The sequence below is a fragment of the Pristis pectinata genome, chromosome 7 (assembly GCF_009764475.1).
Source record: "Pristis pectinata isolate sPriPec2 chromosome 7, sPriPec2.1.pri, whole genome shotgun sequence".
NCBI lineage: Eukaryota > Metazoa > Chordata > Chondrichthyes > Rhinopristiformes > Pristidae > Pristis > Pristis pectinata.
The window spans coordinates 92,916,729-92,943,771 of NC_067411.1; the positions used below are offsets into that span (position 1 = coordinate 92,916,729).

Sequence of the window (27,043 nt, forward strand, 5' to 3'; positions counted from 1 at the left end):
ATTCTACTCAATCTCTCCTCTTACAACAAACCCGCCATTCCTAAAACATACTGAGAATCTTCACTGCACACTGTCTACGGGCAGGTACACTTTTTCTTGGGTAAGGAGACTAAATCTGTACACAATACTCCAGGTGCAATCTCACCAAGGCCCTGATTAATTGTTGTAAGGATTTCTTAATCCTGTATTCAAACCTTCTCACGATATAGGCTAACATATCATTTGCCTTCCTTGATTACCTGTTGCGCTTGGACTGTGGCTTTCAATGACTTGTGTAGGCCCCTTTGAACATCAACACCACACAATCTCTCGCTATTTAAAATATACTCTGCTTTTTGGAATTGTGCACTCAAGTGGGTGACTCTGCATTTTTTCCACATAATATTCTTGACCACTCGTTCAGCTTGTTCAACTTGAAGCCTCTTTACATCCTCCTCCATACTCTCAATTCCACCTAATTTAGTATTGTCAGTAAACTTGGAAAATGACCCTTGGTTCCCTCAGCCAAGTTGCTGCTGAAGAATGTGAAGAGCTGGGGTCCAAGCACTGGTCCCTGTGGTGCTTTACTAGTCACAGATTGCCAACCTGAGAAGGATCTGCTTGTTCCCACTTTGTGCTTTCTATCCAATAATCAATCCCGAAACTATGTCAACATATTGCCTGCAGATCTGTGCAATCCAAACTTGTTGACCAACCTCCTGCAGGGGACCTTATCAAAAGTCTTCCGAAAATCAAAATACCCCACATCCTCTGGTTCCCTGTTATCTACTCTGTTAGTCACATCCTCAGAGAACTTCAACTGATTAGTCAAGTGTGATTTTCCTTTCATAAATCCATAACTCTGCTCAATCTGTTGTTCTTTTCAAGGTGTTATGTTAATTATATCTTTCATTATAGGTTGGTTTCACTGTACAACTAATTTGAATTGAACAATATAAATATTATGAACATTTTAGAATTTTTGAGAACATTGGATTCAGATTATTAAGTTACGTGAATAGAGAGATCTCGGGTACATGTGTGAATAGAGAGATCTGGGGTACATGTGTGAATAGAGAGACCTGGTATGTTAATGCTTAGTTTGTTGAAAGTGGCAGGGCAGGCTGAGAAAGTAACTTTAAAAATAAGTATACAGGATCCTGGACTTTATAAAGAGTGGCATAGAATGCAAGAGTAAGGAAGTTATCATGAATCTTTATAAAACATTGATCTGAACGCTTTGGAGTACTGTGTCCAGTTTTGCGTACCACACCTTAGGAGAGATGTAAAGTCTCTGGTAAGGATGCTGAAGAGATTACCAGAATGATTCCAGGGATGATGGTCTTTATTAATGTGGATAGATTGGAAAAGCTGGGGTTGTTCTCTTTGGAATGTAGGAAGTTGTGCGGGGATCTGATGGACGTACTTAGAGTGGTGAAAGGCATTGATAAGGTAGATAGGGAGAAACTGATCCAATTAGCAGAAATGTCAAGAAGCATGAGACATCAAATTGAGGTGTTGGGAAAAGAACCAAAAAGTGACATGAAGAATCTTTTTGTCCAAGGTTGGTTAGGTTCTGAAATGTTTTGCCAGGGTTAGTAGTGAAAGTAGATTCAATTGTAATGTTCAAAGGGAATTGTATAGGTACCTGAAAGGAAGGAATTGAGGGCAGTGGGGAGAGGGTGTGATAGCTGGATCACTCTGACGTGGAGCCGGTACAGATCTGAGGATGGGTGGCATCCTTTCATGTAGCCACATTCTGAGCTTCTGTGATGCAGAGCTGCTTTATGTGCAGTGCATAGGACAATTGCCAGGTGGCAGTATAGGTTGCAATTTGCTACAAGACTCATTTCCCTGAGATGGAGTAAATTAAAGATAGGAGTGACAGTGTTTGTGAAAAGGCAATAGACAAAGAGTAATGCGTTACAAGTTGGAATATTATTTTTATTTTGTAGCATTGGTTCAAGGAAGATGTCCTTGATGTAAAGGCAATGATGAATACTTGGACGCTTCAGAAGGGGTTCCCACTGGTAACTGTTACCATGAAAGGAAGACAAGTCCTTTTTAGAGCAAGAGTACTTCCAGAAAGGTTCTAGGATCCAAGATCCAACCTCAGAAAGTGCAAGGTAATTTTTATAATCTCCGTCACTTACTTCTTGTGTAATCTCTTCAACTAAAGCATGAACGACTACAAAGGATTTAATGGTACATGGTGAAAACAAGATTTATTTGGCTTTGTATAGCACAACATTTTTATACCATGAAGCTTAAACTGAACTTGATTGTTGAATGTTGCAACCATAATAAAAAACATACAAGATTTCTGCATGATGTTGTGGTTTACCACATTAACCTTTGACCTCAGTGCTTGTGTCAGAATCAAATCCATTCAGATGGAAGGAACATTTCCTCTCTCCATTTTTTTTAAAACAAGAAGTCCTATGTTAGCACTTTTAGCTCCACTCACTGTGGACATGAAACCACAACACAATGCTTTCCAGTTTAGCACTAAATTGGCAACCACACCCAGGTAAGTCACAAGGCTGGATGTGGGAAGTATAAATAATACTGTTCCTAGATTGGGACGAATGAATGTTAAATTAAGCATGGTAGAAGAATCCAGTTTTCACAGGACTTTTGCAGTTTGCCACTTTAATTGGTGCCTTCTGTCCACAGTATGCCCAGATTATTGAAGTTTCTGTTTTTCCGCTTTTAGGAATATGTCTGTGCCATTCATGAAATGTTGTGCAATTGTTGTCTGAAGCAAGTTTGAGATAGCGGTGCAAATAGGAAAACAAGTTTGTGCAGCTATGATGAAATTTGCCTTGAAATGGCACACGATCTTCCCAATCTAACCATGTTACAAGTAACAGAAAGCAAATAATGAACATTTTACATATTTGTACATTCTATATGTATTTTCAAATCAGTATCTACCTATACCAAAGTTTTCTGTACATGGGCCATTAGATGCGCAGTCAGGCACATCTAATAGCCGGTGTTTTCAATCTGACACTTAAATAAAGCAATGTTCCCCTGCTTCAAAGGATGTTTAATATGTACTCAGTAGCTATTTTAACTTTCTGTATGCCCACGTAGTTGGCCTTCATTTGTAAGCAAGCCATGGTGGTGAAAGGTGGTAGACAGGAGGACTTCTTATTCCAGGCGTATTCTGTTGTTGTGCAGGATTTCACTTCTGCCAACAGGCTGTTTAGCACAAGTTAGGATAAGAATCTGAAGACAAAAGAGACTCCAGATGCTGGAATTTTAAAGCAAAAAAACCAGAACACTGGAAAAACTCAGCATGTCAAGCAGCATCTGTGTCAGCAAAACAGGGCACCTGTGTCCTTGCCTTGGTCTTTGCCTTGCACCCCAGCAGCCTACACATCCAACACGTCATCCTCCACCATTTCTGCCAACTCCAACACGATTCCACTACCAGTCACGTCTCCCTCTCTCCCTCCCTTTCTGCTTTCTGGAGGGACTGCTCTCTTTGAGACTCCCTGGTCCATTCATCTCTCCCCTCCCACTCCTCCTTGTCCCCTGGCACTTGCCCCTGCAACAGAAGGAGGTGTAACACCTGTCCCTTCACCTCCTCCCTTATCACCATCCAGGGACCCGAACAATCCTTCCAGGTGAGGCAGAGGTTCTGCTGCATCTCTTCCAACCTGATTTACTGCATCTGGTACTTGCGATGTGGCCTCCTCCACACTGGTGAAACCAAGCATAGATTAGACAACCATTATGGGGGCCACCGTTGTTCTGCCCACAATGGCCATCTCAGGCTTTGGCTGTATGTTATTTTAACTACTTCCCAATCCCACGCTGACTTATTGGTCCTCAGCCTTCTCCTTTGCTGCAGAGCGGCGAGATGCAAATTGGAAGAACAACAGCTTGTATTCCGTTAGGTCGCTTGCAACCCAATAGTATGAACATTGACATTTTTAATTTCAGATAACCCACACCTAGGTGCTGTCCCCTCACATACACTCACCCGTCCACTTAGCTTTCTTCTCCCTTTGTTCATCCCTCCCATCCTCTCCACCCCTCCAGTTCCATCTGCTCGTCATCCTCTCCCCATCTGGTTCCACCTATCATCTAACAGCCTCATCCCACCACCCCCACCTTCTCCTTTTGTGCTGCTGTTTCCTGTTCCCTCTCAGCCCTGATGCAGGGTCTTGGCCCAAAATGTTGACTTAGACCTTTGGCCCCCACAGATGCTGCTTGACCAGCTGAGTTCTTCCAGTGTTCTGTTTTTTGGATATGAATTCGCCTGAAACAGATGTAGAAATTTAGATCAGCTTGGAAAATCATTTGCACAGTTTTGGCTTCATGCCGCATTCAATGGAAATATCATGATCTCTTTCTTTAAATCATTGATTGTGTCGGACTATTATTGAATTTCATTTTTAAAGTTAATATCTGTAATGAGGCAACTTCTCTTTTGAGCTGTTTATCGTTAGCATTTAGTTATGATTTGTATCTTGGTAAGTAGAGTTTCATTGGATTGCACGGGCATATTAGAAATTCCATTTCTCCTTACCAGAGTATGATGTTGTTCCAGTAATCTAACTTTATATTCATGCCAATCTGGAAACGATGTGTATATTATAATGGAGCCTTAAATAAGCACTTGGCCCCTTAGTCACTAAAGAGCATACAAATATGTACAACAGTTCTAGTGGTTCATTAATTTTTCTATGTGGAAATAGCGTAGCAGGAAGGCAGTTTATATTCTTTATTGCATTACTTTATGGTACAGTAGGCAACATTGTTTCTCAGCAACAAGAGAGAGTTCAAGCTACACTCAAGCACATATCTGCTGACCTTCAGTGTGTCTCTGAAAAGGTGCTGCCTTGCTGGAGGTGCAGTCTTTCAAATGATAGCTTTCTCCACCAAGTTAGTTTAAAAACAATTAAAAGATTCCATGACATTATTAAAGGCAGGTTCCCCACCAAGCTGCATACTGTCCTGACTTGGAAGTGTATTGACTTTCCTTCATTGATGTCAGGTCTGAACCCTGGAAAGGGTTACAAAACAGCATTGTAGGAGGACTTCACCTGCAGGACCATTCCAGATCTAGAAGGTAATTCACCAACAACTTCATCAGCCAAATTTACCTTTCAACTTCTGATGGAAGGAAAGACGTTGATGAAGCAGTTAAGGATGGTGAGGCCAAGGACACTGCCCTGAGGAACTCTTGCATTGATATCCAAGGGCAGGGATGGGTGATCTCCAACATTGTGAGTGTCATAGTTATAACCACAGGAGAGTTTTTCCACTTGAAGCCCGTTGATTTCAGGTTTATCAGGACTCCTTCATATTGCCTTGATGTCATCTCACCTCTGGGATTCAGCTCTTTGCTCCATTGTTTAGACCAAAGATGTGATGAGGTCTGGAGCCAGGTTGTCCTGATGAACCCAAAATGAGCATCAGCGAAGAGTAAGTGCTGCCAGATAGCACTGTTGATGATGGCTTCCATCATTTTGATGTTGACTGAAGAGTAAACTGGCTGGACTGGATTTGTCCATCTTGTGAACTGGATTTACCTGGGCAACTTTCCACATAATCAAGTAGATGCCAGCGTTGTAGTGTACTGGAACAACTTGACTAGGCAGCATGATATTGTGGCTTTTAGTGTAACACTATTACAGTGCCAGTGACCCGGGTCAATTACGGCCGCTGTCTGTAAGGAGTTCGTATGTTCTCCCCGTGTCTGCGTGGGTTTCCTCCGGGTGCTCCGGTTTCCTCCCACATTCCAAAGACATACGGGTTAGGAAGTCGTGGGCTTGCTATGTTAGTGCCAGAATCGTGGCGACACTTGCGGTCTGCCCCCAGAACACCCTACACAAAAGATGCATTTCACTGTGTGTTTTGATGTACATGTGACTAATAAAGATATCCTATCTTACAAAGATACAGCTAATTCTGTTGGGTAGATTTCAGAACCACACTTGGGATATTGTGTGGCCACATTTTCTGGGATATCCCATATTCTCAGCTTTTTTCTTCATATCACACAGAGTGAATCAAATTGGATGAGTTGTTATGGTGAAGATCTCGGGAAGAAACTGAGATGGATCATCTATTCGGCACCTCTTGCTGAACGTGATTGCTATTGTTTCGGGCTTGCCTTTATCACTCATGTGCTGGGCTCCACCATCACTGAGGATGGGGATAGTCTTGGTGCCTTCTGCTCATGACTAGTTTGATAGGGATGCGAGCATCAAATTCACGAGCAATAGATCAGATTGCTTGTTCTTAAAAAAACAAAGGATTGCAGTTGCTGGAACTAGATGAAAAACACAATGATGCTGGAGGAACTCAGCAGGCCAGGCAGCATCCATGGAGAAAAGCAGGTGGTCAACGTTTCGGGTCAGGACCCTTCTTCAGGATTGAAGATAAGAAAAGGGGAAGCCCTTTTATAGGAGGGAAAAGCAGAACAGTGATAGGTGGACAAAAGAGGGGAGGCGGGGTGGGCACAGGATGGTGATAGGTAGATGCAGGTAAGAGATGGTGATAGGCAGGTGCGGGGGAGGAGGGGAGAGCAGATCCACTGGGGGATGGGTCAAAGTTAAGGAGGAAAAAAGGGGGGGTAGAAAAAAGAGAGAGAGGTTAGGAAAGGAAGAAGAGGCATGGTTGGGTGTGTGTGTGTGGGGGGGGGGGGCGGGGGGAAGAGGTGGGTATTACTTAAAGTTGGAGAATTCAATGTTCATGCCGTTAGGTTGCAAGGTTCCAAGATGGAAAATGAGGTGCTGTTCCCTCCAGTTTGCACTTGGAATTCTCCTGGCAGTGGAGGAGGCCGAGGACTGACATATCAGTGATAGTGTGGGACGGGGAGTTGAAGTGACTGGCAACGGGGAGATGCAGATCGCAGTTACAGACGGAGCACTGGTGTTCTGCGAAACAGTCACCTAGTCTGCGTTTGGTCTTGCCAATATAGAGGAGGCCACACTTGGAGCACCAAATGCAGTAGATGATGTTAAGGGAGGTGGAGGTGAATCTCTGTCTCACCTGAAAGGACTCTTTGTGTCCCTGGGTGGAGGTGATCCATCAACGTTAATGGTCCTCATGTTGTTGTGTTTTCCTTTGTAGTTACCTGTGGCACATTCCACTAACTTACATTACGAGCCACTCTAAAACCATCCAGAGGCACTTGATGAAGACAAAAAAGGTAAATAATACCTGTTATAATTTGTAGTTCTGGACCCTTTGTAAATACTCCATACCCCTGAGCCAATGCAGTAAAGCACACCGAGTGTTGACTCCTCACCTACAAGCAGTGTGTTGAATGTCTTGCGACCTCGATTGAAGCTACAGACTATTGCAAAAGGCATTGGAGCTGGAATACAAACTGTACACAACAGTTTATCAAGAAGCTCAAAATTACGTAAATAAAATGATTTTTTTTTATTTATGGTTTGATGACTGGCAACACTCTCATCACTGAGTACCTCTTGGGTACAGATACTTCCCCGGAGACACTGGGACAAGTTCAGTCATGGTTGTGCAGTCCTTTGCTGGAACTCTCTTACCAATACTGGTAAAATATTGAAAGGACACTTGAGATGCCAGCAGCAGCAATGAGCAAATAGTTGATTTGGATTATATAGTAAACATTAAGCAGATATTTAGTTAAATGACAGATAATTATTTCTTCGTAGTTGTTTATCAGCCTGGCTAATGCATGATGAAAATGTGCTTTTGAAAGTAGCATGAACATATTGTGTAACTATTGAATAAGAAAGTTGCATTTCTCGGGCCTGATTGACAGCTCCATCCAGGAATGACTGGCTGTGTCAGTGATAAATATCTCCAGATTTATTCCACTGCCAAACATTCCCAATATGTGATTTGGCAGATGATGATGCCTGCAAGGCCTGTACACTAATGAGCAAATTCCATACATATAATTTGATAATAGTTATTTTTTAAAAAGTTGAATTAATATAAAACTAAAATACTTTAAAAGATGGTACTCGTTAACATGTATAGTTTAGTATCTCGTTTTGTCAGGATGTGTAGGAAATGCATTTTTATATGGTACATCCCTTGAAAAGTCCAGGATTGAAAATTTTTGCCCTCAACAGCCCCTCAGTGCAAGGGAAGAGTCAGAGACTCAATGAACGGGTCATCACTCAGAGTCCTACCGAAGAAGGTTCAGCATGAGGTCTGCTGTGTAGAAAATTTGCATGCAATGCAAACATGGCCCTTGCCTTGTTGGTGACTGCTGTGAGTGCCTTTACAATTAGCAACTTGGACATTGGGATGAATCCTGCGCAGAAATTTACAGAGCAGCGAATGTAATGCTATCCTGGGGTCCAGACTCGAACCCACCAATGATTTTTTTTTCTCAGCTCTTGTTATGAAAGTACTATTTGGATATGCTTTTTAAGGATTAGCTATGGCAGAAGTGAAAGAAATTAAGTTGTTTCCAATCTTTTTTTTCAACGCAAAACCGCCATGTTCAAAAGTATTGACAACCACAGGATGTTGCTTCTGCCAAAGTCTGGGATGCTATTTCAAAATTAGCTGGCAGAGTCACAAGGAGGTCCTTCAAGCCAGGTCAAGTTTGACTGATCTACATTAGGGAATTAAGAGAACTTTGCAAAACTTCAGTGGAATTTTATTTATTGAGTGAAGCCCTAGGTGTTCAACAGGACTGCTAACAGCCAGTCATTCCTGGAAGAAGCTATTGGTCAGGCTTGAGATATCTTACTTATGAGACAATTGGGAAATTTGTTGTAAATGCCCTTGATTTTTCTCTGTAAAGAAAAAGTTTATAAAATATTAACAATCATAGTGTAAAAATAGCTTGTACAGATTCACAAAAATCAATATTTCATTACAAATGCAATGTCAAAGGAATTCTCATGGAAGGTTTTGATTTGTTTTCTCTGTTTCAGATATTATCATGCTTTCAGAGGAAGTAACTGGATAAAGTTCAATGTGGATATGAATGGCTATTACATTGTGCATTATGAAAATGATGGATGGGATGCATTAATTAAACAATGAGAAAAAACCACACAGTCCTCAGCAGCAATGACCGAGCAACCTTATTAACAATGCCTTTCAGCTTGTGAGGTAAAAAATGTATCTTTTTGAGCTGGTCTCCATTTGTTCAGAGGATATTATGACACCAGCTCTTGTTGTTCAATCCTCTTGGATTTGAATTTTCTTAATTTCATAATTTTGCATTTCGTTTGGATCTGTCAGTGTAATTACGATTCACAGTATTTTTTAATGACTTGGATGATTGGATAGAAAGCTATATATTCAAGTACTCTGACGTTACAAAAATGATGATGTAAGTAGTTTAGATAAATACATAAAAAAACAATATTAAAAGGTTATGGCGGATTGTCAAAACTATGATGAATCAATTTTAATGTAGGTAAGTGGACCTGTACTTATTTAAGAGTACTTTACAGTGGTGTTAAACTGGAAATACTGGATGTTGAAAGAGATTTGGTGTCCATTTGCATGGATCATTACAAGTATCACAGTCAAGCAGAAAATAATTATTAAGGTGATGGAATGCAGGTCACTATGTCTGCCACAGCTAGCTGTTGTGCTATAACTGTACAAAGCCCTGGATCAATCACACCTCAGTACTGTGAGCTGCTCTGGGCACCACACCTTAGGAAGGACAAAGGAAATGCAGTATAGATTTACTAGAATAGAATGAAACTTGAGTGGCAAGGATTAAACTAATGAGAGTTGATTACAACAACTAAATCATGAGTGATTGAAAGGGCAGATGGGGAGACTGCTGGTTATGAATTGTGCTGCCACAGATAACAATTGACCAATAGGGTTTTGAATTTTTCAGCAGGTTGTGGTGTGGTGCTGATTGATACAAACCGGAACAATCCCAGGATAACTCTGTAACTTCACAGAAAGCAAAAGACAGCAGGTGCTGGAGTTTGGAACAAAAACAAAGTAGCACTGGAAATGTTGGGGTGAAGGGCTTATTTTGGTGCTATGTGACTCTCACTCTAAAGAGAAGGGAACATACACCATCTGACCTATTCAATGCTTTCAGCCTTTTTTCATTCTGATTTTTTTTCTGTAGACTGGTTGACAAAATTAATCAATAAATGCTTGCCTTTTACTTGGGCTTGGCAAACTTCTATTTTAATTGCAAAATATTGATATTGCGTTGGGCTCACAAAACAAAGGAAGATATTTCCGCTTTAGTAATCAGAATTCAATAATGTATGTACTCCAATAACTGAAACAAAAAAAGTGAGATATTTCGTACTTTTCATTTTTTTCCCTCATGAATGTAATGTTACTGCTAATTGAACACTGAGTTAAATTGGGTATGATTTATTGATTTTTTTGCATATTTGATTTATATTTTAATATGTGATTTGAAAAAGCTTTTAATGTTCTTGACAATTTGTCTGCCTGTGCACCCTCATTTTATGCAATCCTGAAGGTCCCAACTGATGAAAATCAAAATAAATGCCTCAGAGTAAACATATTTTATTTGTTAATTTTATTTAAAAAGTTGCATTCTGTCAAGCCTAGTTATATTTGGTATTTATTGCCTCTTGTTATTTCTTGGCACCCCATTTCTACCTGTAAGATTATTGCTTTACACAATTTCATTATTAGTGCAACTTGATGCAACTCAGTAACTTATTAACTTTTGTGTTCATTAGTGTAGGAAGGCTGCCACTTGACAAAGCCCTTGACTTGACACTATATCTGAGGAATGAAATCAGCACTATGCCAGTCTTCCAAGGCATGAATGAGCTCATACCCATATATAAGCTTATGGAGAGGAGGGAAATGGTGGAAATTGAAACTAAAATGAAGGTAAGATTATAGTGACTTTGAACTTCGAAATGATAGTTTGTACCTCTGCACAATTTTAGAAATTAATTTGTATAGTATATACCATGTTGCGTGTCTATCTGTAAAAGCCTTTAAAGATGCCGTTCAAACAAGTTTTTCTTAAATTCTAATCCACTGAGGGAAAATTTTCTAGGCTTCAGCAAACCTGGCCTGCAGAAACTGCTGTACATATATTTATAGTATTACATCTGGCCTTGGAGGAGCTGGAGAGTTTTCCCCAGGCTTACATGCTTCCTGTGATCTCCAACTCAGCCTGGATTTGTTCCTTGACTGTTTTACAACCAGTCCGTCATGCTGGCTGTAAGGAAAGATAGCTGCTGAGAAAAATTAATAAGATAATCTTGTCAGTTTCAGCAGAATGTATTGGAATTGGTTTATTATTGTCACCTGTACTGAGGTACAGTGAAAAACTTGTCTAGCATACTGATCGTACAGGTCAATTCATTACACAGCGCATTGAGGTAGTACAGGGTAAAAATAATAACAGAATACAGAGTAAAGTGTCACAGCTACAGGGAAGTGCGTTGCAGGTAGACAATAAGGTGCAAGGTCATAACAAGGTAGATTGTGAGGTCAAGAGTCCATCTCATCCTATAAGGGAACCGTTCAATAGTCTTATCACAGTGGGATAGAAGCTGTCCTTGAGTCCAAAGATTTCACCCCATTTTCTTTTTTTTTCACATTGAATCTGAGTTTAAATGTATTTCAGTTTAATGTGATGAGCAAGTGCTCTTACTATTGGTCATTGGCTTACTATCTTGTGGGTAAACACACTGTCAATCTAGATGTCAGAAGTGGTCTTGGTCTAGAGTGCAGTGTCACACTTCCTGCACACAGCAGTGCAAATGCAAAATACTGATAACCTCCATGTAAAAAAATAATGATTAAAAAAAAGTTTTATTCTCTCATTTCATCCAAGGCATACATAGTGGATTTATTTAAGAACCTGATTGATCAGCAGTCGTGGACCGACGACGGTTCGGTTTCAGAACGGTTGCTACGTAGTTCGCTTCTGGTATTTGCCTGTGTCCGCAAGTACCAGCCCTGTGTTGACAAAGCAGAGGAGTATTTCAGGAAATGGAAGGATTCCAATGGTACCTTGAGGTTGGTCCTAGATTACAGCTGGTAATAACTACAGTAATAGTCTGTGGTATAAATTATTGGATTTACGAGATTCTGAAGATTGGAGTGGGAATGAATTTTCTGTGGTACATGCTAAAAGTGAGATGGAGAAACCTATGTGCATGAAACTCAAACTCTGAATTTTGCTTCCATTGATTTAATATTTTAATTAAAGTTATAAGTTACACAGCAGATCCCAGGCATGAAGCGTGATGATTATCCCTTTTGGATATGTGATCCAGAGGCCTGGAGAAATGATTGGAATGCAAGCTCAGATCCCATTAGGGTGGTTTGAGAATTTGCACTCCTATTTTTTTTAAAAGAAACCTAGAAATGAAAAGCTATGGTCATTGAAAATAACCATAAAGTTTGTGTGTAATAAATCCAATGGGTTCAATAACTGTGAAAGAAGCCTGCCATTCTTAACCATTTATCCAGCTTCCAGAGTTATGTTGTTGACTCTTAGCCCTCTGAAGTGGTCTAATGGGTTGCTCAGTTGCATTAAGCAACTATAGAATCTTGGAATCAAAAAGAATTATGATTTGTAAACCACGAAAGCTGCAAAGTAGAAAACAGTATTTGAATAAAATCTGTTATGCCACTTGCCTATGATATAAGCATCATACCAAGCCATAACAAAAATAAGATATTTATTTATTAGTCACACGTATATCAAAACACACAGTGAAATGCGTCTTTTTGCGTTACTGAGAACGTGCTGGGGGGCAGCCTGCAAGTGTCGCCACTCTTCCGGCACCAACATAGCATGCCCACAGCTCCTAAACTGTACGTCGTTGGAATGTGGGAGGAAACCAGAGCACCCAGAGGAAACCCACACAGTCATGGGGAGAACGTACAAACTCCCTACAGACAGCAGGAATTGAACCAAGGTCGCTGGCGCTGTAATAGCGTTACGCTAACCACTATGCTACCGTGCCACCCAGTTCAGTCATCCCTTTGTGATACTCCTCATTGTTGGGGATATTGATCCAAAGACCAGGGAAGAAACAAACTGATACTGCCCTACGCAGGGAACCAAATGTAAAATTCAACATCCCAGATTCCTCCACCAGCATCATCGTCCCCGAGTATGTCCTGTTCCTCTTTTACAAAGTAATATGTAAGTTAATTCTGAGCAAATAGAGTCCTATAACTTTTTGTAACCATGTTTTCCCTGGTATTGGGAATTCCAGGCATATGTGCTTGAGGACACTAGTTGGCTGTTCACGTTCTTATCCTGAAATAAAGCGAAGTGATGGAGCATAAACAATGCATCTCTAAATCAGTAAATATGAAGAAGCCATGGTAAAGTGGAGGTGGTGGTAGGGGTTTGGAGTCTGATCTACATTCCAGATTTGTGGGATTTGTCAGATGGTTACCACAACTGCAAAATTCACTTTCAAGGAAAACCTAAGTCATGTAGGAAAATGATCATGGACTTGCTCAAAGTACCAGTCTGAGGGAGGCCTCAGTGACCTGGACTTGGGAGTCCTATGTTTTAAAGTACTCCACGGGCTTCACTTTGACATTGTTTTAAGGGAATAAAAGCCCAGAACTCAAGCAGTTACTATTGTAAAGACCATATGAGTACAGATGCTAAATTATTGAAATAACCCATTCGGTGTATAGCAGCATTGGAATCTCTGATGGTACTTGTCCTGGTTGATTTGACAAATTATCTGAATTGCAATAACTTAATGTGATTCTCTGAGTCTGTGAAAACCCTTTCAGAAAGCGGGCACCTGCTTTTGTTTTCCCTCAGTGTCCACCTGAAACAAATTCGCAGCTTGTTTTCAGCAAACCCTCTTTGCTGCCTTCGCTTTAGTCCTTTCGTTTTTGGTCCAGAAGCTTCCCCTGCAATTTGACCACTGCTCCTGCCTTCAGCCTTCTAATTCCAGCTGGGGCCTTCCAGCTGCAGCTGGGGCCTTCCAACTGCAGCTGTGGCCTTCCAGCTGGCTCTCTACCCTCTTAAACTTTCATTGAAATTTACCAATGTGAAATAGCACATGCTTTAATTTAGCTTCCCCTGAATTTGCAGAACTCTGTTCTCTCTAATCCAGTTCTGACAGCATTATCAAAACCACTGACAACAGGGAGACTTGTTACATGGTAGCAAGCCTTGCTGAGGATGAATCTCTCCTGGACCAAGACTCCATCACAGATCATGTAATGACCACTTCTCAATCTGTTACTAATGTCATCCTGTGCTGAAATCTCTCTTGTCCCGTTTGTCAGATGGCCAAGAGCTTGCACATCACTGTTTACCAATCCTCTTTAGCCCACTTTTATCTCTTTCCAGGATACTTTTATCTCTTTCCTGGTGGATCAGTTATTTCAACTGGCTCTAACCCATTGAACATAATTGGAGTATTCCAGCTGCTTTAATAAATAGAATGTCGCCAAACCTCTCTGATTTTTTTCAATGAACAATCTACTGCACCGGATGGTGTCTCTGTGGTGAAGGTGCAAATTTACCCCATTAATTTATCAGCTCCTTCCGCAGATGTTGTTTAGCCTTTTAATTGTTTACACAATTGACTTTTTTTTGTTTTCTGTTGAATTTAAAATTAGTAAATATTCATCTTTCCCTTCGTTTGACAGCTTACCCACTGATGTTGCAACAGCAATCTTTGCAGTTGGAGCCCAGACAGCAGAAGGATGGGACTTCCTACTTGAGAAATACAGACGCTCTCTCTTTAGTTCAGAGAAGAGCAAAATTAAGAGTGCCTTAACAAGCAGCAACAATACAGAGAAGCTCCAGTGGTAAATTACATAAAGCATTAAAATATATTTTCTTTGAATGGAAGCAACCTAAACTTGCGTGAATAAACTCCAAATTACTGTTTCTTAGTGAATATTGTAAATTCCTTGGGCAAGCTTTACTATTGTCAAGCACACTGTATATAGGGACAAGGATGATCCTGTAACATTCATTTCTGTACAATAGTGCGATTCAGTTGGCTGTCTTTTGCTCACTCCCGTGATTTGATTTGTTTTCTCATTTTTGGTTTCTCCATTACTCTTGGTAGTTTTCAGTATGTAAATTACTGTCTTTTTTTTAGGGGAGCTATTTAAGGGATAGATCATTCTAACTGACTGGTGGAAAAGCTAGTAATTAGCATTAACAGGGGATTAAAATAGAGAGTCCGAACAGTTAAGCAACATAATTGGAATCACTCAGCCTCAGCAGGTAGGTTTCCCAGTGTAGCTGCTGGGGTTCAGCCAGAAGTGGGTGCTCTGTGAGGAGACAAACTCTGGAGTGCAGTGGACTTGGTGGTGGTCACCAGTGAGGAAGTTAGTGACTTCCACCATCATGCTTGCTTTTCTGAGGGTCCCAAACACAAACATTTTAATGGAAGTTTTGGGCCATCTATTGTCAGTGTTGCAGATGAGTGTGGATGTAACTCACTAAACTAGGGACTGTGATTAATTGAATAATGGAAGAAAAGTCCTGGCGAATTTGTGCCCTTCAATAGCAGGCTCCATAAGAGCTTGGAGATCACTACCCTGATAGTCACAGAGGGCATTCAACATATGCTGCTGACTTTTCACCTTAACCCCCCTGTTAAGGGAGTTCTGGGTAGAGATCAACAAGGCTTAAAACCGGCACATTAAATGCTCCAACATCAAACAGATCTGATGATGTTTACATTAAATGACCTCCCATCAGGATGCAGACAAATGAATTAACATGGTATAAATTAACAAGTGGGAATGACAACTTGTTAAATTAGAATCATAGTTTTGTACTTGTAACTGAAAATATAACTAATTAGTTAGTGGGGTTAATTTGACAATAGAGATTATAATGGCAGTTCAATTACGTCACAGTAATTCAGCATTATTTGTCTGATTTATAAACATGAGACTAGTATCTGGGATAAACATTGATGTGTTGATTTAGGATTAAACTCATTAGGTGAATGAGCAGCCCCCAGCATTGGGTAACCATTCTGCTGAGTATATCATGACAATATAGTCATAATACAGTAGCATAGTAAATGGTTGGGAAGATGCTGATTTTAGATGGCACTTCCACAGAGCGGGTCAGCTTGTTCCTGCCTTCCATGCCTGCCCAGTGCAACACAGAATTCAGGAATGGGTTGGAGATCAGGTGCCAGTGCATTAAGTCCCCAGTTTTGCCATTCAAAGGCCAAGTACAAATGTACATTGGCGAGAGGACAGATAAACTTTGCACCTGGGTCCTCAGCTTTAAGCCAGGGATGGCTGGTGTATATAGTCCAATCCCATTTTCATTTAGGTGGGGTGGCTGACATTGATTGACAAGGTAAGTGCAGGTATATATTCCTCTTTCCAAAGTAAATTCTACCATTTTGTTGGTTAATTGGAAGAATCATGTTAAAGTAGTACAATCGTTTTAGTATCGATCACTTCATAAACTTGTATTAGTGTCTCACCTGACCTGGGTCTTCCATCTCTTGTTTTCCGATCAGGTTAATGGATCAAAGTTTGGAAGGTGATATTCTCAAAACACAGGATCTGCCTTATATCATTGTTTGGTCAGCAGAAACCCAAAAGGACATCGTCTTGCTTGGGAATTCTTTAAGAAGAACTGGGACAAGCTGGTTCAAAAGTAGGTCTCATCATCCAACTTCTATTACTTAATGGGAGAAGTTGCTTCTATTTTGAGAATAGAATCTAGGAGCATTTTTCTGTTGATGCAATCTATCTAATATAAGCACCTATCTTTGAGTTTTTGTTGCTGCTGAGAGAAGAGACAAGTTCACTGATGTTCTTTTGGCCAATCCCTAGAAAGCAAGGCAATATTTCATTCTTCATTAAAGAGACGGTCCAACCTTTGTTCAGGACTTCTCAATTTGTGTATCATCAAGAAGGAAGTGATTAACTTGTGGAAGGCATCTCAAATAATGCTTACCTAACATGCCCTTCATTGGTACTAAAACGCTCCGTACCATCATAGATATCTTTGTGATCTAACTCGTGCCTGTTCAAAGTGCTAAAACTATTCAACAGCTTGCGCTAGCCAATCAAAAATGTGTAGTATCTGCACTGAAATTTGCACTACAGTATGTGACCTCTGTGCCATTGTGTATGAGCAATTCTAACAAGTTACAAGAATGATTCATTAAGACAATATTGTGAAATAAACCAACTTGCATTTAACAGAAGCACAAAATTACACAGCATCTGTGGAAACAAAAACAGAGTTAATAGTATTTCTAGCATCTTTCAGATTTCAACCAGTGCAATGTTTTGCTTTTTTTAAAGTTCAAATGTTTTGGAATGTGCCTCTCTCAGAACTTAAAGTGCATACAAAATTTACTATGAGCTCATCATATATTTCTCTGCAAATGTATATTTGAATTTTTAAATTTAAATAACAATTGTGGATCTTGAACTGAAAAAAATATATAACTTTATGCTTTTCTTTAATCACAATCTATCAAAATGAGAGACAGTTTTCAACATTGTTTGATGATTGTTGCAGCCAAATATTCCATCTCAAGACAAAATACTCTTTTCATTCAATTTTTCAAAAATTCTGAATTCAGTCACCTGAGCAGGGGTTTCCCTCCTTGCATGATGGATGCTACCTCCTTGAAGCACCACCTCTTGAAGATGTCCTTGATGGCGGGGAGAGTTGTGCCCGTGATGGAGCTGGCTGAGTCTACAACCCTCTGCAGCCACTTCTGATCCTGCACGTTGCAGCCTCCATACCAGGCTGTGATGCAACCAGTCAGAATGCTCTCCACTGTACATCTGCAGAAATTTGTAAGAGCCTTTGGTGACATACCAAATCTCCTCAAACTCCTAACAAAGTGGAGCCACTGGCATGCCACCTTCGTGATTGGATCAATGTGTTGGGCCCAGGATAGATCCTCCGAGATGTTGACGCCCAGGGACTTGAAGCTGCCCACTTTTCCACCGCTGACCCCTCAATGAGGACTGGTGTGTGTTCTCCTGACTTTTCCTTCCTGAAATCCATGATCAATTCCTTGGTCTTGCTGACATTGAGTGCGAGGTTGTCTTTGTGACACCACTCAACCAGCCGATCTATCTCACTCCTGTACGCCTCATCACCATCTGAGATTCTACCAACAACAGTGGTGTGATCGGTGTATTTGTGGATGGCGTTTGAGCTGTGCCTAGCCACACAGTCTTGAATGTAGAGAGAGTAGAGCAGTGGGCTAAGCATGCATCCTTGAGGTGTGCCTGTGTTGATTGTCAGTGAGGAGGAGATGTTACTACCAATCCGCACTGGCTGTGGTCTCCTGATAAGGAAATTGAGGTTCCATTTGCAGAGGGAGCTACAGAGACCCAGGTCAAACATAGGCAAGGAAATCTCCTCCCTCAGCTGACGAGTCAGTGCTTTTGAACAGCACTTGGAAGAAGCGTTGAAAACACTGTGTGGGGACCTTCAATGTCCATCACCGTGAGTGGCTCAGTAGTGCCAGCACAGATGAGTTGGCCAGGTTCCTGAAGGACAGCTGCCAGACTGGTTCTGCAGCAAAAAGCAAGTGAACTAACATGGGATAAGCCCTTGACCTCATCCTCACCAATCCACCTGTGGCAGATGCATTTGTTAGCAGTGGTTGAACTGACCACCACACAATCCTTGTGTCCTGTCTTCACACCAAGGATACCTTCCACTTTTGTTGTGTGGCAACAAAGATGTGTCAAATGGGATGGGCTCACAAAAGATATCTTTATCTTTATTAGTCACGTGTACATCGAAACACACAGTGAAATGCATCTTTTGCGTAGAGTGTTCTGGGGGCAGTCCGCAAGTGTCGCCACGCTTCCGGCGCCAACATGCATGCTCACAACTTCCTAACCCGTACGTGGTTAGGAATGTGGGAGGAAACCGGAGCACCCGGAGGAAACCCATGCAGACACGGGGAGAACGTACAAACTCCTTACAGACAGTGGCCGGAACTGAACCCGGGTTGCTGGCGCTGTAAAGCATTATGGTAACCGCTACACTACCGTGTCTGCATGCGGTGGCATCTCATAAATCAGGCATCTGTGAGCAAAAAAATTGCATTATCATAGTCTCTTTCCTCATGGCCACCATTATTCTCAAGCCAGGATATCAACCCTGGCTCAATGAAGAGTGCAAAAGGGCATGCTGGAAACAATACCAGACATACCTTAAAATGCAATAAGGTGCTAGCCAAGTGAAGCTGCAGTGTTGGAGCTCTTTATGTTAAACAGCAGAAATAGCGTTCAATAGACATAGCTTGGCACTCCACTCCATCGGTTTTGAATTCAAAGGTCTACAGAACTACGTGAATTAGTCGTGAATAGAGGTGGACAACTAAACAGCAGATGAGAGGATGAGGCTTCAAGAATATCCCCATCCTCTGTGAAGGCATAGGAGTGCAAAGGAAAAGTATTTACAACCATAAGTACCAAATAGATACACCATTGCGCGCTTCTTCCTGAGATTCCCACCATCACAGAATCTGGTCTCCCAATAACTCGATTTACTCCACATGGTATTAAAAAGTAGCTGAGACCACTAAATTCAGCAAAGGCTATGGGACCACAAAATATCGCCGTCATAGTATTGAAGACCTGCACTCCAGAACTAGCGGTGTTTCTATCCAATACAATTCCAGCACAGTTGTAACATTTGCATCTACCTGAAACGATAAAGCTTGTCCAGCTGTGTGCCATCCACAAAAAGGAGGACAAATCCAATCCAGCTGATTACTGCCTTGTCAGTCTGCTCTCTTTGGCCAAGTGATAGAAGGTGTCATTGATGGTGCTGTCAAGTGGCACTTGCTCTCCAATAACCTGCTCCCTGATGCCCAGCTTGGGTTTTGCTAGGACCACTTGACTCTAAACCTCATCACAGCCTCGGTCCAAATATGGACCAAACAGCTAAATTCCAGAGATGAGGTGAGAATTACTGCATTTGACATCAAGGCAGCGTTTGACTGGGTTCAACAACAAGGAACCCTGGTAAAACTGAAGTTAATGGTATCAGAAGGAAAATATTCCAGTGGCTGGATGCAAATTGCCCACAATGGTTGCTGGAGGTCATTTCTCCGAGCCCCAGAACATCACTGCAGGGGAATCTCAAGTCAGTGTCCAGTGTTCTAGGCCCAGTCATCTTCAGCTGTTTCATCAGTGATCTTTCTTCCATCTTGAGGTCAAAAGTGGGGATGTTTGATGTTGATTGCATGATGTTCAATTCCATTTGCAACTTCTCAGAAAATGAAGCAGCCCAAGTCTGCATGCAGCAAGACCTAGACAACGTTTAGGCATTGGCTGATGTGTGGTATGTAACATTTGCACCATAAACGTGTCAGGCATCACTAATAGGAGAGTCTACCCACTGACCATTGATATTTTATGGCACTGCCTTTGTAGATTTGCCCACGAGCTACATCCTTCGAATCGCCTTTAACCAAAATCTCACTGGACCAGCTACGTGCATACCGTATTTACATGGGCAGGTCAGATGCTGATTACCCTCCGGCAAGGGATTCACTTCCTGACACCTCAAGGCCTTTCCACCATCAACAAGACACATTAGGAGTGTGAAGGAATTCTCCTCACTTGCCTGGATGAGTACTGTGCCAACAACTCTCAAAGAAGCTCAACACTTCCAAAACCCTTGGCCTTCACAATCAAGAAAGGCAAGGGCAGAAGTAATAGCTGGGCCTTAGTTGCTATTGAAATTCTCTGAAGTTATCCCAGCACCAAACCGGCCACTGGCCCATTGTGGGAACAGCTTCAGAACATCACCACCTGCAAGTTTCCCTCTGGGTCACACGTCACCCTGATTTGGAAACGTATCGTCATAGTTGGGTCTAAATCCTGTTACTCCCGACCAAAAGCACTGTGGGAGTACATACACCAAAAGGACTACAGATTTAAGAAGGCAGCTCACCACCTCTTTCTCCAGGGCAGCCAGATGTTTTGTGGTATGAGCTGGGAACAAGGTATTATGTGATATCTTTTTGGGTGTACTTCCCTTGCAACTGAATAATGCAGTTCCTTTCCAGTTCATTAGGTGGCACAGTTCGGTGGCAATGCAAGCTCTTTTGCTGGAGGACAGGGAGAGAACACTACTGGGAACAAGAGCCATCTGTTGCTCTCACCAACATTCTCCCCTCTTTTCTCCTGTGACATTTGAGGCTTTTTCATGTCCCTTGCTTGTGCCAATTTCTGTGGACAGTTCAAACTACTATAATTAGTGTTGTCTAGGTCTAACCAAAGAGCAACGTGGGAATCTTCATTATCTCCCTATCAGTCTGGTCATTGCATCGTTGAATAATTTCACGTGGGTAAATATAGGAACAAGGTAAGCCATTACAGGGTGAACATTCATGAGTAATTTTACTGTGTTCCTCCAAGATTGATTGATCCTAATACCACCTGTCCTCAGCTGCCTTGGATAGAGAATTCAAAAGATTCATGCTCCTCTTGAAGAAATTTCTTCATCATCACATTTCTGGCTGGGATGTTATTTTAAATTATGATCAGTGGTTTTGGACACTCCTGCCAGGGGGAAACATCATCTCTGAATCTAACTTGTCAAGCCCCATAAGAATTTTGTATATTTCAGTGAAGTCCACATCTCATTCTTCTAGATTCAAAAGAGTAGAACTCCAGTTTGCTTAATTTCTTCTCATTCACAAACTAGCCATGAGGGTAGTCAGTCCGGTTTACTGCACTCCCTCTACACAAATATATCCTACCTTGGGCGTGGAGAACAGACCTGTCCACAGTATTCCAGATTTGGTCTCACCAGAGCCCTTTATTGTTGGAGTAAGTTGTCCCTACTCCTCTGCTCAAATCTTCTTGCAATAAAGACCAACATACTGCTTCCTTTCCTAATTGCTTGCTGTGCCTGGGATTTGTGTATAAGAATGTCCAGGTTCCTCTCAACACCAACACCTTTCAGGCTGTCACCATTTCAAAAAAACATTCTACCTTTCTATTATTGCATCAAAGTGGATGATCTCACATTTTCCACATGCATTCTACCCTCTCACGTCTGTGCCAATTCACTTTACTTGTCTATACCTCCTTGGCGTCTCTCTGTATCTTGCCCACAGCTCATTTAGCCACTTAAGCTTTGTATCATCATCAAGTTAACTTCTGATATACTTAATCCCCCTGTCCAAACTAGAGTTCTACTCTTCAATCTAGAAGAATGAGATGATTTCTGATCCCTACGGAGCCCCACTAGTTACAGCCTCCCAAGAGGAATATGAACATTCATTCCCACTCTTGTTTTCTGTCCGTTAACCAATTATTAGTCCATGCCAGTCTATTGCACCTAGGACCATGGCCTTTTATTTTGTTAAATAATCTCTTGCATGGCAGGCACCTTGTTGAAAACCTACTGAAAATCCAAATGCACCATGTCAACTGGTTTGGCTTGATCCAACTTGGTTGCACCCTCGGGGGAAAAAGCTCCTATAGAATTGTCACATATTATTTCCTTTTTATAAATGAAAATCTAAAAGTTGTAGACACTAGAAATCTAACATCAACTGGTCATGCAGTTCTGCTGAGTGTCAGAGTTCTGATGGAGGATCTCAGATCAAAAAAAAATTAATTCTTTCCACAGGGAGTCCCTGACCTGCTGAGCATTTTCTGTCTTTATTCCTTTTCATAAATCCATGTTTGACTGCCTGATTCCATGAAAACTTCCTGACAATCCTATTTACCACTTCCGTAGGGAAATAATGGGGAGTGGAAACCAAGATGGCAGTACAAAAGGCCACACGTTGGATAACATACCACGTAGAAAGCATTGAAGGTAGATTGTTAGATTTGGAATGTAGGTTCGTGAGTTTTTGTGTGTAGTGAGAGAAGTTTTGGGTGCAGAAAGCCAGGCAGAGGTCACATGGAGAGAGACTATGACACATCGGTTAATTTTATATGTTCTCAGAAGGAGAAGAGCCAGTGTGCAGCTGCATCCTGTGCCAAAGAGCGGTGTCCAGAGATTAGTGCCATGTTTCCAAAATCAGCCTTGAACTGTTCAATAACTGAGCGTCTATAGTCCTCTGAGTTAGAGAATTCCTAGAATTGACAAACCTCTGAATGAAGACATTTCTCCATGTCTCTGTTCTAAATAGACAGTCCCAGAGTCAGTGACCCCAGGTTCTTGACTGTTTGGCAGAGGAGAAAAATTCCAGTCAATCCCACTAGGAAACTTGTATGTTTCAATGAGATCACTCCTCATTCTTTTAAATTCCAAAGAGCTTTTGTGTTGTTCTAGCTAAAGTGGGTAATCTGACATCTTCCTTAGTTAGACTCCCTCTGCCATCTTACGGGCCACAACATTTATCCTATTCATATCTCTTTCCAGACTCTCTGCATTTTTCCCACATAGTTTTTAATCACCAGCAAAGCTCTACATTAGTCTTTTGTCTCTTCATCTATCATTTATCTAGATTATAAACAGCTGAGACTATGATCCAGATTCCTATGGCAACCACCAATTTGAAAATGACTCATTATGTTCTTTGACCAACTCTTATTTTACACAGCCGCTTTTTACTTGACATCTTATGAAATGTTTCTTGGAAATTGTCCCGATCCTTGGGTTTGCAATTCTTCTTGACAACATTATTAGGATCTTATTTAATCTAATACTCTCCTTAATTTCTTAGGGCACCTGGGCTAATGCCAGAGAGTTTTAGGTTCTTTTGAATTTTTTATTTTTCATTTGTTAGATCAATTGAGAATAATGAAAGATTTCTTTTAGCTGTTTGCCTTTGTTTATCTACTGGCAAAACTTTTAATCTCATTTCCCAATCTAATGTCAACAATTTGCCCTCCTACTCATGTAATTGACTTATTTGAATTCAAGACCAGTTTCTTTCTGATAAAATGACAAGGGTTTACTGGGTGAAGGGGGTTGCTTTCTAAACTTAGAAACATCGTGAACATGTTGCGAGGTTTCTATGACAAGTAATGACATCATTTAAAAAATATTATTTATTTCATTCATCCTAAGGTTTGAACTCGGTTCACATTCAATTGCTTTTACTGTTGACTGGTGTTCTCTCCCACTATTCAACAAGACTCCATCTTGAAGAGGTAAGTAAATGGCCAAAATTGTAAGAAATGCTATTTATGTTACTGTTTTATTATAAATGTTGTTACATAATTGTTTGTAAATCAAAATGCACATCTATATAAAAATAGAGAAGCATTCATTTGTTATCGTTTTAACTCTCTTGCCTCAGAATCAGTTCACATCACAGATAAAAGCAACGTAACTATTCAGCAATGCAAAACCCATATTCTACTTCTGTAAAGTCTCTTGTCTTCTAATTTCCCACGTCTCCGTTCCCAAAGACCTGATACTGCTGCCGTAGGCTTCTGATAGATGTCAGCAGATCTCTCGTATCATATTCAAATGTTGCTTTTCATATGATATGAATCATTCTCTCCCTCGTCTTAACACACATACAGACACACACACACACATATTTCTGCCCTTGTGTAGAAGCATTGCAAACTCACACTCACACCTTTTCTAGCTGGCATTGTTGTTCCCCTCCTGGCCTTTGATTTCTGAGTCTCAATACACATTGATACTTTGACTGTGATCAGCTTATTCTGCATAAAACTGAAGATAACATAATGATTACTTTATCTTTAAGACATTGTTCTACAACTGATCTACTAATGGAACTTAGAAACAAAGGACTGCAGATGCTGGAATCTAGATGAAAAACACGATGATGCTGGAGGATCTCAGCAGGCCAGGCAGCATCCGTGGAGAAAAGCAGATGTTTCAGGTAAGGACCAGGACCACCACCTCCTGAGAAGGGTCCTGACCCGAAACGTTGACCGCCTGCTTTTCTCCATGGATTCTGCCTGGCCTGCTGAGTTCCTCCAGCCTCAATGTGTTTTTCTACTAGTGGAACTGCAATGTTTACTGAAGCATCTTCAGTTATTTCTCTCTCCTGATCTCCCTTCCCCATTTGTGCTGCTCTTTTGAATCAGCACAGTTTCCAGATGAAAAGAAATGGAACAGATCACAAAATGTGACTTTGCAGAAATATGGTATCAGTGTCTGTGCCTGTTTAAAAACAAAAGTGCTGCACTTAGTTGTTTAATGGTTTGCAGAAGACTGTTGATTTACATTTGTTTTATTTTAATCAGTTCTTTATTTTGATCCTTTGTTCTCAATGAAAAGGAGAAATCGCCATTACTTTTGTTTCGTAGGTCCAAAGATTTTTTGGATCTTTGGAGGACAATGGTTCACAGCTCCGGTGTGTTCAACAGGCAACTGAAGCAATGAGGAGAACATCCAGTGGATGGACAAGAACCTTGATAAGATCAGTACTTGGTTGGAGAACTTAAAACCTGTTGACTAATTCAATGGCAATATCCATTAAACACACACTGGACATGCACAGTGATGTTGAATATGGTGCAGAGCTTATTTTGATATCATTTACAAAAAAAAAATTGACTATGCATAGAAACCCACAACGATGCAGGCCGTGCACACTGAAGCAGGCCTTGACTGGAGGCTTGAGGCCTACTTCAGTGTTTTTTTTAAAGGACACCAACCTCATCTAGTTGACTGCAAATGAAATTGGAGGTTCTTTTCCTTTCTTAGAAGGGGATGGGAGCAATTACTAATTGCCATTCTCAGGCCCCACTGATCCTTTCTCTCCCCCACTCCCCTGCTAATTGTTTCATTAACTACCAATTCTTTACTGAGGTATTCCCTTGCGCTAACCAAAAATCCCTCCTGATCTCCCTGATCATTATCTCCAGGATCCCCCTTCCTCTGAAATATCCTTTCACCTCCAATCCACTCCCAAACTTACTTCTTCCAAGAGCTCCACTTTCCGTGTAGGTTAGAAAAGATCCTTTGTGCATGGCCTGTTCCATGGTCCATGTATTTTGTGCCTCGCGTGCATTGGAATATTAGTGGCAGATGGCTCGAACCAAACTGGTGGCAGTGCCACGTTAGTGCACTACCGTGCCTGCAGTACCGCGACCTGCAAGAGAGTCCTTTGGAGCTTTTCCACGGGTTGGTTCGCGGCCGACGTCTGACAACTGTCAATGCCCCTTCACGTCTCATTGAAGCACCCCAGGGCTCCCCTTCGGCGATAGACTGAGTGACAGAGAACACAACGTTGCTAAGTACTGGATGTCGATAAGTATCACTGAGAACTACATGCAAACGTGAGCTCGATTTTACCAGGGAAGTGTTAATGAGAGAGTTTGGGTTTTTGGTCTTGTTTCTTTTAATTTGGGTTGGATTGATTTGTGGTTAGAACTGTAGTTTCCTTTGCGTTTAGTTATTTTAGTTGGGTCAAGTAAAGTTACTCAAACTTCTTGTGAAATTGTGGGTGTCTTTCGTTACCGATTCTGTCGTTTGAAAGGAACCTGAGTCCGGTTTTAGTACGGTGCAGGGCAGGGTAGTGGTAGCAGTTAGCGTAACGCTATTACAGCGCCAGTGACCCAGGTTCAAATCTGGCCACTGTCTGAAAAGGAGTTTTGTACATTCTCCCCGTGTCTGCGTGGTTTCCTCCGGGTGCTCTGGTTTCCTCCCCACATTCCAAAGACGTGTGGATTAGGAAATTGTGGGCATGCTATGTTGGTGCCGGAAGCATGGTGACACTTGTGGGCTGCCCCCAGGACATTCTGCACAAAGATGTATTTCACTGTGTGTTTTGATGTACATGTAGACTAATAAAGATATCTGCTCTTATCTAACAGGCACTTTCAGGCCTGTGACAATTTCTAGAACATTGATTCTTTCTGGAAGACATCTGGGCCAGAAATTCTTGTCATATGGTGCAAGGTTTTTAATATGCGACAACCGTTTGTTTTTATTAGAAAAGGAATTGGTTAATTGCACTTACCACTTGTGTGAGCATGGAACATTTTGATAAATTGTAGTATGTTGCTTAGTGCTTTGATGTCTTCCCAGTAACAACCTTATTAATAGAATCAATGGTTAGAAGGGGTTATTATAACATAGATATAGTGAGATGTGTTACTGACAGTGCAGTTGTGTTGGGATCTTCGCCTCAATTGAGCATTGAGTTGCCCCATAGCTGGTGTCGTCATGCTGGATGAGTGAAAGTGG

General features: G+C 41.3%; 1 protein-coding gene across 1 annotated transcript in view; it reads left to right on the plus strand.

Annotated features, from left to right (window-relative positions):
* The window catches only part of LOC127572931 (endoplasmic reticulum aminopeptidase 1-like), a 70,660-nt gene extending 44,302 nt beyond the window's left edge, over nt 1–26,358 (plus strand). The window contains 14 exon segments of the mRNA XM_052020658.1: nt 1,935–2,068; nt 7,075–7,176; nt 8,886–8,989; nt 8,992–9,033; nt 9,036–9,066; nt 10,653–10,809; nt 11,768–11,952; nt 14,572–14,733; nt 16,425–16,486; nt 16,489–16,564; nt 23,939–23,978; nt 23,980–24,021; nt 25,159–25,228; nt 25,231–26,358. Coding sequence (XP_051876618.1) covers nt 1,935–2,068; nt 7,075–7,176; nt 8,886–8,989; nt 8,992–9,033; nt 9,036–9,066; nt 10,653–10,809; nt 11,768–11,952; nt 14,572–14,733; nt 16,425–16,486; nt 16,489–16,564; nt 23,939–23,978; nt 23,980–24,021; nt 25,159–25,228; nt 25,231–25,310 — 1,287 coding nt within the window. The 3' untranslated portion in view covers nt 25,311–26,358.
* Nucleotides 26,359–27,043: the final 685 nt, after the last annotated feature.